This window comes from Montipora capricornis, chromosome 13 (genome assembly GCF_036669925.1).
Source record: "Montipora capricornis isolate CH-2021 chromosome 13, ASM3666992v2, whole genome shotgun sequence".
In the NCBI taxonomy this organism is placed as follows: Eukaryota; Metazoa; Cnidaria; class Anthozoa; order Scleractinia; family Acroporidae; genus Montipora; species Montipora capricornis.
In genome coordinates this window covers 37,287,801-37,300,300 of record NC_090895.1, presented here as the reverse complement: position 1 = coordinate 37,300,300, position 12,500 = coordinate 37,287,801, and the positions used below count along the sequence as shown (strand labels likewise).

Below are 12,500 nucleotides of genomic sequence, written 5' to 3'. Positions count from 1 at the left end.
TTTTCAAAGAACCCACGGAAAGAACATCAAAGCTGTTCTTCGATTTTAGCCGCCTCTCTGAGCAATCAAGCCAGAATTCGTGAACCGTAGTGATGACTTCACACAGAGCGCCGAAACAGTGGTCGCTTTCTTCGAATGAAACTATTACTTCGATCGAAGCCTGGGAAAACAATCTAAAGTACATCTTGTCCCTCGATCCGAACTTCGCAGACTTTCTTACTGATGGATCATCGTGGGGTAAAAAAACAAACGCTACACCCCTACGTGGTTTCTCCAACGATCCTGAATCTGTTCCAACGGCGAGAAGAAGGACTGCTGCTCAAAAAGTAACACATTTAGAAATGATGCTCGGCCAAATTGCCAATTACGCCCCTATCATTTCTCGGAACTCAATCGTCAAGAATTCTACATCAATTAGCGGCGTTTGGCAATCGATCCGACAGCATTATGGCTTGCAGTTAACTGGCTCCCGTTTCTTGGACCTCGCGAACATTTCTTTGAAGCCTGAACAGCGTCCTGAGGATTTATTCCAAATCTTAATGGCCTTTATTGAGGACAACCTACTCACCAGATCCAGCGGAATCACTCATTATGGCGAGATCCCGGACGCTGACGAAGAACTATCTCCATCCCTCGAAAATTTTATTGTTCTCACTTGGCTACGCCTACTCCATCCCAACCTTCCACGACTTGTGAAACAACGTTATGGAACCGAATTACGTAGTAGGACGTTGGCCTCTGTGAAACCTGAAATCTCTCAAGCTCTCGAGTCGTTACTCGACGAGCTCCACACCAGTGATGAATCAAAGGTTCTACGCTCTGCGCCCCCGACTGATCATCGCTCATTTGTTCCCACACGACGCAGGCTACTGCCTAAACCTCGAGCTGTCAAGTCTTGTCCTCTTCGCCAGCAGATTTTCGGTCACATTTTCTCAGCGGTTGCAAGTTTCTGCCCGAGCCTGATCGTCTCTTCATGTCCAAGATTCGCCAAGTGGCCGGCATTGAATTAGAGGAGAGCAGTTATGATTACCAGCACTATCCTGATCTGACTAGCCCTCCGGGTTTTGAAGAATTCGCAGATATGCAGCATTGTCCCTCCAGAGTCCTACCTACTATGACACCCCCTGCCACTCGTCGCGTAAACGTCTCCCAGTCTCCATTCCTTCACGCTTTTTATGGTCATCACCCTTTACGCCTTACAATAGACACCGGCGCAGAAACTAATATGATGAGAGCTTCTTTAGCCAAGCATATTGGTGCTAAGATAACTAAAAGCTCCCAGACTGCTTTGCAGGCCGACGGGCGCAACCCGTTAACTGTTGTTGGTGAGACCCGCCTTCCGCTGATTCGTCAAGGCAGACCTCTTACTTTGGAAGCTCTCGTTGTCGAGAATCTTGATGTTGACATACTTGCTGGAACACCCTTCATGGCTTCCAATGACATTGCAGTCCGCCCCGCTAAGCGTGAGATCATCATCGCTGGGTGTGACGTGGCGTCTTATGGTTGTTCTTAAAGTCCTCAGACCCACTACGCTGTCAGAGCTTGCCACCTCCTTCGCGCCCCGAATACTAACACAACCGTCTGGCCGGGTGAGTTCCTGGAAATTGACACCTCCTCAGTGCTACTTAAAGATGCTACACTTGCCATTGAGCCCCGTATGGATTCGGTCTCTTCTAGTCACCTCAAACCTGCTCACACCTGGCCTCATCCCGACATTGTCCAGTCCATTGGTGGTAAACTGAGACTTCTCAACAATACCGAGGAGCCCCTACTAATCCGCAAGAACGACCATTTATGCCAAGCACGTCTAACTGTTCTGGAGTCTTCCATAGAGCCCTCCTCAACCCAAGCTGCAGAGCCGTGCCCCAAGTCTACTACTCCTCCCTCTTCTTCCGTCGAGTCCGTACATGTAGACCCTGACGGTTTGTTGTCCCCTGCTGAGAAAGCCGCGTTCATTTCGCTACTGAAGGAATTCCAATTGGTTTTCGATCCCCGTATTCCTGGTTACAATGGAGCTGCCGGGCCGATTGAAGGGGTTGTGAATATGGGCCCTGTCGAGCCTCCCCAGCGAAAAGGGCGTGTCCCACAGTACTCTCGCGACCAACTCGACCTGCTTCAAACCAAATTTGACGAACTTGAGGCTCAAGGCATTTTTAGTCGACCAGAAGATTTAAACGTTGTGGTGGAATACTTGAATCCATCCTTCTTGGTGAAGAAGAGGAATGGCGGTTTTCGCTTAGTCACAGCCTTTACTGACGTGGGCCGCTATAGCAAGCCCCAGCCCTCACTAATGCCGGACGTGGACTCCACTCTTCTCAAGATTGCTTGCTGGAAGTACATTGTAGTCTCTGATTTGTCTCAGTCGTTCTACCAAATCCCACTTGCAAAGAACTCCATGAAGTATTGTGGCGTGGTTACACCCTTTAAAGGCGTTCGTGTCTACACGCGTTGCGCAATGGGAATCCCCGGTTCCGAAACGGCCCTCGAGGAGCTAATGTGCCGCGTCCTGGGTGATCTCCTTCAGGAAGGGTGTGTCGCTAAGACTGCCGACGACTTGTATTGTGGTGGTAACTCCCATCAAGAGCTCCTTTTAAACTGGCGAAAAGTCCTCTCGGCTCTCGATCGCTGCAACCTTCGCCTCTCACCTGCGAAAACCATAATCTGCCCAGCTTCTACCACCATTCTCGGTTGGATATGGTCCCAGGGCTCGATCCGCGCTTCTCCCCATCGTGTAGCTGCTCTTGCTTCTTGTGAGCCACCCAAGAATGTACGCAGTCTCCGTGCTTTTGTTGGCTCATACAAAATGCTTGGTCGGGTCCTTAGTGGAGCTGCTAAACTCCTCGCTCCTCTCGAGTCGCTTACGGCTGGTCGTCAATCTCAAGACACCATCTCTTGGTCTGATGAGCTCCTAGTGTGTTTTCGCTCCTGTCAAGAAGCACTCACGTCTAACAGATCCATCACACTCCCCAAGCCTGATGATCAACTTTGGATCGCAACCGATGGTCCGTCAAGATGAATGGCCTCGGCGCCACTCTTTATGTGCTTCGTGACCAGAAGCTCCACCTTGCCGGATACTTCAGTGCCAAATTTAAAAAGCATCAAGCCTCCTGGTTACCATGTGAAATAGAGGCATTGTCTATTGCCGCTGCTGTCAAGCATTTTGCCCCTTATATAATTCAATCAAAGTCTAAGACTTATGTACTGACTGACAGCAAGCCGTGTGTCCAGGCCTTTGACAAGCTCTGCCGTGGACAGTTCTCCTCCAGTCCCCGAGTGACTTCGTTTTTATCATCTGTTAGCCGTTACCAAATCACACTGCTCCATTTGGCTGGTTCTGCCAACCTGCCCTCTGACTTTGCTAGTCGTAACGCACCAGCTTGCGACGACCCTCGCTGCCAAGTTTGTTCATTTGTATTCGAAGCTGAAGACCTAGCTGTGCGTCCCATTTCTGTTCATGATGTGCTATCGGGGAAGACGTCCCTTCCTTTCACAAGCCGTTCCGCCTGGCTCCAATCGCAACTAGAGTGCCCGGATTTGAGACGTGTCCACTCTCATCTTAAGCAGGGCACTCGCCCGTCAAAGAAGCTGACAAACATTAAAGATGTCAAGCGTTACCTGAACCTGGTCTCCATTTCCCGTGACGGCCTACTCGTCGTAAAACGCGATGAACCTTTCGCTGCGCCCCGCGAATGTATTGTCATTCCACGCTCTGTTGTTGATGGCTTCCTTGCTGCCTTACACGTGAAGCTGGACCACCCCTCCCGTCACCAGATGAAACTGGTTTCACAGCGTTATTTCTTCGCTTTAGATTTGGACAAAGCCCTGGATCGGTGCTCCCAGTGTTGCCACCAATGCTCTTCCCTGAAGAAAGTTCCATCCAGCCTCATTGAACAATCAACCTCTGATCCCCCCGACGGCTTTGGTATTTCCTTCGCTGCAGACATCATAAAGCGCTACCGTCAGCTAGTACTTGTCGTCCGCGAGACGTCCACGTCCTTCACTGCAGCCTGCTTGTTGGATAACGAACGTCGTGAATCCATTCGCTCTGGTCTCCTCCGTTTGTACCTTGAGCTGCGACCTCTGTCTGGCCCCCCTTCCGTCATAAGGGTAGATCCCGCTCCTGGCTTTGCTTCTTTAGGTGACGATGAAATCCTTAAGCAGTATGGCTTTGCCGTGGAAGTCGGCCGAGTCAAAAACCCGAACAAGAATCCTCTGGCAGAGAAATGCATCGCAGAACTTGGTGATGAGCTTCTACGTGTTTGTCCTGAGGGTGGTACAATCAGTCCTCTTTCCTTAGCTGTGGCGACAGCCAATCTCAACACCCGTATCCGCAACAGAGGATTGTCTGCCCGCGAGATGTGGCTTCAACGCGATCAATTCACTAACGCACAGATCCCTTTTTCCGACCTCCAAGTTGTTCGACAACAGCAGTCGTTGCGGCTCCGTAACCACCCCACAAGTGAGAGATCCAAAGCCCCAGGCTGTTGCCCTCGCCCGGCCACGCCCGTTCAAGTAGGCGATTTGGTGTACATTAAATCTGATGGCTCCAAGACCAGTGCCCGCAATCGGTATCTTGTGGTCTCCGTGGATGGCCTATGGTGCAACGTACGCAAGTTCACCGGTTCACAGCTGCGTTCTACCTCCTATCGCGTCAAGCTGTCCGAATGTTATCGTGTTCCTGACCTAACAGAGACCACGTCTAACCTCTCTCGTCATTACAGCTCCGCTTCCTACCCTGAAGATACCGACGAAGAGCCTCTCACCTCTGAGCACGTTGACGAGGAACCCACTCCCCTCCTTACACCTCAGAGCACTCCGAGTCCGGCTCCTGCTGTAGTTCCTAGCGAGCTCGCTACCCCACCAGATCCTCAGCCTGACATTCATCATGTGCCCGAGTCTTCCCCTCCCCCGAGTGGAAGCATGACTGTTGACATTGATGCCCATATCCCGGAGCCTACCTCCTCACCTGGCCCACGCCGGTCAAGCCGTTCAACTCGTCGTCCGGCTTACCTCAAGGACTACATTACATATTAAGGACAATGTTAGCTATTTGTAACTGCTTGTGTACTATCAATTCCCAGCCTAGTTTTATTTCGTATTTATTACTCATCTACCTTAGCGAGGAGAAGAAAGAAGAAGTCACGCCATATTTCGCATTGTTGTGTAATTCCCGCCACTAGGTCACATAGCGTAACCCATTGTTCACGCCGTCGTTTAGTTCGGGTTATTGTTTCGCTTTGCATGCACGCTTAGTTACCTCATTGTCACAGTTCGCGCATAATTAGCTTGGTGCCTTTGTTACCACTTTTGCCTGCTTAGTTTGGGTTGTATTTGCATCTTGCCTTCGGTGAATAAACGTGTTCTCTCGCTCGGAGTTTCGGCTCAACTCACTGGCGCTTCTGAATTCAATACTGCTAGCAACGTTGCAATATCCCGTTTCATAATTCAACGGTTCATCTTTACTGCTTCCCTGGTAGCAGAGGTCTCTTTTCTTTTGCGTTCGCTGGGCTGACGAGTACGCGAAAAGAGACCTCTACCATACACGTTTTTCCAAAATGGCCGCCATTTATATATTCTTTTGTTTTTATTCAAATTAGACCTTGATGCCTCGTTCAAGGCAAAACACTCTTTTAAATTTTAAGCTTAAAGTGCCCCTGTGACCAAAAAATCAACTCATATTTTTCTTTGGATTTCAAAACTACGTTAACAAACCACTAAGTGACCCACGTTTTAAGCCTTGATTTCAAAAAGACACCTGTTTATTTTAACTGTAATTTTCCTATTTAATGGTCCGCCATTACTAACATTATGTTCTTGAGAGAGCTGGATCGAGTAGAAAATGACGTCAAAGGCTCACTAGTTTAAGAATGCAATACGTGCGTACGCCGCAGAATTAATATGCAGCATGGGGGTTTTGGGCTTTCAGAGTTTTAAACTCACGCTTTGCATATATAATAAGCTGCGTTCACACGCTGAAATTTTAAGCTAGTGAGCCTCTGACGTCACTTTTCCCTGGATCCAACCGTCTGAGGTCCAATCGGTCAGTTTTGAACTTGAGTAATGGTGGACCGTGAAATCTAAAACTTACACTCAAAGTAAACGGCCTTTGGATAAAAATCAAAGCTCAAAATTTTGCCAGTCAGGTGTTAAGCAAACACATTTTCAAAATCTGAAGGAAAAAAGGAAGTGGTTTTTTTGATCACAGGGGCACTTTAAGAACGAGGTATCCAGGGCTAATTTGAATAAAAACAAATTTGGAAAAAGGTGTATGGGTTGAAACTCTGATGTAACCGACGTCCACAACCTTGGACGGGTATATACTTCGTGTCAGTATACTTCAAACTGCATGCCCCATGATACGTTTGCTGACTGTGATTTGAGTCCGATGTGTCCCACGCATTCCTTTCCAGTAATTCCGCTGTTGTTCATTGAGCCCACACAACATGAAATTCGGGTAATCGCCGTACATGCCAGTAGGGCGATTTCGACCCATGGCAGAGGTGTCTTTTCCCGTAGCCCAGCGAACGCAAAAGAAAAGAGACTCTGCTAGCAGGGAACTTTACTGCTTATAACAAATCCCGACACTTTGGAAACGTCTCGAAGGTTTTGCTGATACCTCATTATTTTTTTTCTTCTTTAAAGGGGCTAGGTCACGCAATTTTAGGCAATTTCAGCACTGATCGAATGGTCATAGAATTAACTAAAATATCAAAATAACTATTCAAAACTATAGAAGATCTCTAACAAAACGCAGGGAAGCCAAGAAGGGACACGGGTGGACAAAACTGGAGAGGATTGAAATGGATTGAATTTGGGTAAATTTGAAAAACGTAGGACCACCCTTTTTCAAAATTACGTCAGTCTATATTAAAATGTCATTTACAAGGCTGGAAAATCATGCTCACTTGTTATGTGGCCGTGATTTTGAAAATGAAAGACTCTTGCTCTGCCAATTTGACGTTTAGAGCTCATAATTAACAAAATTAAACAAAATTACCTAAAATAGCGTGACCTAGCCCCTTTAACGAAAAGGCTTGCCATTTTGGCAGCTCTTGGCTCCACCTGGTCTCCAGTCTAGCAAAGATTTAACCGTATATTCCAATTTGCTTTTTAATCGGATCATATTTGTTTATAGATTCCTATAACTTTTCTTCTTCTTTGTTTATGTTTTCTTTACCTCCTGGCTTTTAGTAAATCTGATATCCAACGGGGCGAAGAACTGAAAATAACCGCCTCGGCCCTCACTGAAATAATCTCCTTCATATCTCCGTTTAATTTGCCCGTAAAATCACAACAGCGAATTGAGACTGAGGTCAACAGTCAAACGTTTGTTGTTAGTTTTTTCGGTCAAAAGAAACGTCCAGTGTGAGTTTTTCAGATACTGAAAAGGAAGGTACTAAAGGCCGAGGGCTCATTTGGGTTTAGAATGAAGAGCTACAATATTCAGCAAGCTTAGTTCTAGATTTTTCTTTGACAAAATATCGGCTTGCATCCTTTTGCAAACAAACAGATTCGCTATTGCTATAAGTTCGATTTTTTCTTCTGTACACTTAAAAATCATTTCTTTTCGTCCTTCAGATGCAAGTTCAAGACATGGCTTTTAAAATTATCTTACGATGCAGACACTGCTTAAACTGCCCAAAACTATGGCTGTAACATTATAATACACGTCTGATAAGACTTCCAACACTCCTTCGGCTCGGTCGCCGCACTGCCTTTGGTTATTACTTGTCTTACGATGCGGTTTCAATGATAACATCCGCTGTATTTTTACTGCCAGGGTCATGCTTAGTTATTATAAATTTATTGATGCAAGGAGGTTTTTAAACCTTTGGTAAATAGCGCTCTATAAATATCGCACTACTATTATTAAAGTGAGATGGTATGTTGCGCTGCCTTTAAGATCCTTCGACAACCGCATCCAACCCCGGGTGGGGGGGGGGGGGGGAATTTCTGGGTGGTGATGTGCCGCTGGGACCCTGGAACCCTTAGCCTATACCAGTTCAGCTGAATTTTGCTACCCTATACTAGAATAAACTCCCACCGATTTCCGTCTAAATACCGATACTTGACAGTTAATAATATCCAAAAGAGTTTCATGATAGCCATTTATCGACACTGTTGAGGCTGAGTTGCGTAAACTTAAACTTTGCCGACTCGATGTTTTTATATTTTGGAGCGGGAATTTCTGGTTTCCTTAGTCTTGATAAAATCTTCAACCGACTGGTCAGTTTCGTGAAAAATGATACCCTATTCTAGACCCAAACGCTCTGATTTATATACCCTATGCTAGAGTAAACTGCTTGAAAACCATACCCTTCACGGCGGCACATACCTATATAACCCATATATGGCAGTACCCCCCTCCCCGGGCATCCAACACGTTCACAAACCGGTTTTCTTAACCTTACGAACAGTCTAGCGGGCATGTTGAGGAAACTCTAAATTCTACTTGTGAGCTTTTATCCTTCACATTAAATTACGAATGTTTGAGTATAATTAATAGGAATGAACTTTATTGGTTTGTTAAGATGGAGACAGTTACAGACGGAGCGAGATTGACCTGCTTCAACGTCGTTCGGAATATTACTCGAAAATAATGGTTCTTTTGGTAATAAATTGGTTTCATTTTCCGTGCACACGGAAAACGCAAACTGCATTATGTTGTGTCAGAGAATATAAGGCCCAAATGCCTTGACTAAATTTTGAAAGTAACAGGATAACAGTAACGGGACAGCTTCTGCAGCTGCTAGAAGGATCTATTTCAAATAAGACGTGCTGTAGTCGCTGAAACAGTCTTAGACGGAATGCTTAGTCAGTGTGGCATCGTTTTTCAGACAGGATCGGAACTGCTTTTATTAAAAGAGATGAGCCTGAACACTTGGCGAACAAGGGGGCGGATTTGGGGGTGTTGCTGGAGGTTTGTCGAATGGTAATTGTCTTAATATTTATTCCCACTTCCTGCTTTAAGCACCATATGCAAGCCTCGCCGCTGGAAAAGGCAGCACTTTGACACTACTTATCATTTCTTGGCTTACATATAAATCCTACTAATACTAGACTACTGTTCTTTTACAACTACATTAAATGCAATGACGAAAGTGCGAAACTTGTTTTATAATTCTCATAATGTCGTGAGTGCATCTAATTTTAGGACGAATCTCCCGGTGTACGGTAGACAAACTGACGTGTCTTACTTAACATACTGATATTCTTTTATCGTTGATACTGATATACATACACACTTAACTAACGAGTTCCCATAGGGGCTTTTCAGGGCCAATGATACACAACAGAGCAGAACAACAACTGTGTATAACTTCGCGGACCCATGTAGTCATCACTTACAGTGAAAATTCAACATAAGAAGACAAGGTGTTTTGGCTATTTTCCCCTGGTTTCATTGTAAAAGGCTCTTAAGTGTAAAAAATAACAATCCTGACCGGAAGAACCCAGTCATTCTTAGAAATCCGGGCAGAAATGTTAATCAACTTTACGCTTCCTGTATTTGTCTTGAAAGACGGTAAATGGCATTATAATAAGACCTTCAGAAGATGTCTCTGATGCCAAAACGCGGAAGAGATCAGTAATGTTGCTACGCGGAAATTTTCACGCAAGACTTGTTTGGGAATTTTTTTATATTGGTTATTTACCACAATGAGATCAAATTCGCATAGAAAAAGTAGCTTACATAAGCAAGAGACAGATGCGTGTGGGTTTGTTTTCAGTCGAATATCAACAAAAACTTCCAAGTGGTGGGTGGATTTGGGGGTGTGGTTGGGGGCTTGGACGTCGTAAGCCCATTTGCACTTCCTGTCAACATACCAACGCGGATTCAGTGAAATCGCCGAAACTACGATTCAATCGAACTATTTCTAAAGAAATTCATGTTAAACTTGGCGTCTTCTTGTCGTAATGCCGCTGCCGTCTTCAAAAATACCTTTTTGCCGACACGATGTTGGGATAGAAAGTAAACATCCACAGGTACGGGACCTCCCAGTCTTTCCGACATTTTCAAAACACTGTAATTCACAAGTACACAAAGACAGTGAGGTTTTACCTTTCACGATTGATCCCTAAATTTAAGTTTAAATTTCAGTTCCCACAGAGCTGACCAATGATATAAAAGGCTATGAGCCCGTCCCCCGACACATCCCACATAACAGCAACGGCTGCAGCAGTAACAAAAAGAGAAACGAGAAGACATCACTTTGGCGAACCGATTACATTAGTTCACAGATAGGAATAGCGGTAAGTTTCACCTAAACAAGACCGAATTAACAAACTATGACCTACAAAGACTTCCGCACATGACCGGCTGACTGAGCGGTTCGTGAAACAATTTCTAGTTCATTTCTTACCTTTCAAATCTTATATGGACTTGGGTTAATATTAGAGAAAACCATTGCGTAGATAAAGAAAAGGAAAACACTCAGTTATTAAGTCTTTATCTACAACTACTGCGGCAATTACTGTGGCGGGGTAGGTGAAGTCACGTTCGAGCTCACCTCTTTGCGATTTGTGTGTTCTTTGACGTCTTGAGACGGGGACTACCACTTGTCATCCTTATACTTAAAGAAAAACCATTTGCAAATGTAATTCGAAAGGCAGCACTTTCCACTTAGTTGTTTGAGACCCTGAGTCTTCGTCCGGCCGGAATTCGACCTCCAGCACAAAAGTCCGATGCGAGACAACCCGTGTTATTTCACTCGGCTGTTTCTGGGTGGCACATAGTTGCTGATAAGTTAAATCTAAAGAGTACTTGTTTCGAATCAAGCGCGAGTGTGCTCGAGCACTCGACATTTGACCCATGGGGAGAGTTCAAACTACACATTACCTTTCGGACAACCAGTGACAATTTAATTCATTGCAAGCTGGGTTTTGAAAAAGAAGAGCTCCAAAGTCTTGACAGCTTTATCGCTAATGACCAAAGGTTGCAAAGTATATCACGTTAGAAGCTAAGCGAATTTAGATTACCTTAAACACGATGCTTTCCGCGATTGACCAGGTGATGAATCACACGAAGGAAGTCGAACCGAGGTATGAACAGTTTGGGGGAGGGATAGGAGTGAGAGTAGAAAGAGATCGCACAGCAAGCGGACACCACAACCTTTTCCCTCTCGAAAAAGCAGGTCAAAGTTATTCATCGAAGTGTTGAAAGACACTCATCAGTTTCACCGAAATCATGGCGACTAATTGCCTTATTTTTTACCGCGCAAGTTAAGTAACAACGGGACCAAAAACATTGTCGATATGGGAAGCAATTTGTTTTTCTTCGCGGGGCTACTTGAAGCTGAATAGTACTTGTTTTATACACTTCCGAATTAACCAATCAAAATACGCGTAAAGCGTTAAAAATTAGATTTATGTCAGCTTGTCTCTTGCGCAATCTATAAGTACATACTCAACTCCTTGACTACCAATCCAGCATACTTCATCATCAAAATTTCCTACGTTATCAGAGGAATAAAAATTCAATGAGTTGTTTATTTAAGACACAGCGCTGTTATCGCAATTTACGCGAGGAATTTAAAGTGGGATTGCATCTAAGCATCTTAGTACCCGTGTTGAATTGTTATTGACGAGTAGCTGCTTCACAGCTTCCCATATTTGGTGTGTTAAATAGATAGAATTACTACACACATCGCACGGACTTCGCACAGGTGTGTTTAACACGGCCGCCTCTATAAGGATTCAGTTCATTCGGCATTGAGTTGCCTATGGTCAAGAGAGGGACACTTACAACCTTGAAGCATCGGTGAAACTACGGTAGCATCTGAGTTTAGGACCTTTTCAAACTTTGAGACCTTTACGAAAATGAACATCCTTCTTGTTTTCAGATTGACGTATATTTATTGGATTGAAAGCAGAATGCCTGTTCTCCACGGAACCAAAGTTTTTGCGACCTGTTGTATGCTTCTCCTCAAAGTTACTCTAGGACGTAAGTTCAATAAAGCATTAAGTTCTCATTTTGTTAAAAGGAAACTTGGAATTAAGCTTAAAGGAGAACTAAACATAAACACAGCATTACCCCTTAGCAGTTCATTCATTGTCCCTTAATGACAATTCCATTGTGACTGCGACGAAAGACTAAAGAAAAGAACTATAGGTGAGAAATATTTATGCACATAACTGGAGGTAGAAAGCATTTACTTAATTTTAGAAAAAAGTCACTGGTTCTCTCGTCCCCGTTGGGAAATAGGTTTTACCTGTGTTACAAGTGTGTGAAAGTTTCACACTCTATTTTTTACGGTATTGCATTGCATTGGCGAGCAGAAAAGGATTTGCCCTTTATAGTCAATTGAGTGGCATTACTTTCTCTTAACCCTTTCAGCCCCGATAGTGCCAAATGGCACTTATAGATTTTACTCTGTCTAACGCCAGACGATTTTACTCGTCAATGGGGAACCCCTCGGGGCTTAAAGGGTTAAGCTAACAGCGTGAAAAAACTGTCTCCGTTTAACTCTTTCAGCCCCGATAGCGCCAAATGGCACTTATAG

At 44.8% G+C, this 12,500-nt stretch overlaps 2 protein-coding genes and 1 pseudogene across 8 annotated transcripts in view; 2 read left to right on the top strand and 1 right to left on the bottom strand.

Annotated features, from left to right (window-relative positions):
- The window catches only part of LOC138030318 (uncharacterized), a 6,565-nt pseudogene extending 1,227 nt beyond the window's left edge, over positions 1–5,338 (top strand).
- LOC138030316 (vesicular glutamate transporter 2-like) overlaps positions 1–12,500 on the bottom strand; it is a 117,347-nt gene that overhangs the window by 16,219 nt on the left and 88,628 nt on the right. Inside the window, exon 1 of one of the 4 annotated variants that reach the window (XM_068878232.1) lies at positions 10,509–10,661. The exons of the other annotated variants lie outside the window; for them this stretch is intronic. The gene's annotated coding sequence lies outside the window, so the exon portion shown is untranslated. Of the gene's footprint in view, positions 1–10,508; positions 10,662–12,500 lie in introns of those variants that run through there. 4 annotated transcript variants of the gene reach the window in all.
- Positions 1–12,500, top strand: part of LOC138030317 (uncharacterized) — an 18,499-nt gene that overhangs the window by 2,497 nt on the left and 3,502 nt on the right. Inside the window, exons 2-3 of one of the 4 annotated variants that reach the window (XM_068878236.1) lie at positions 10,100–10,251; positions 11,841–11,941. In XM_068878236.1, the coding sequence (XP_068734337.1) occupies positions 11,872–11,941 (70 nt within the window). In that variant the 5' untranslated portion in view covers positions 10,100–10,251; positions 11,841–11,871. Of the gene's footprint in view, positions 1–10,099; positions 10,252–10,871; positions 11,041–11,645; positions 11,770–11,840; positions 11,942–12,500 lie in introns of those variants that run through there. The other 3 variants (XM_068878234.1, XM_068878237.1, XM_068878235.1) reach the window with 3 other exon arrangements.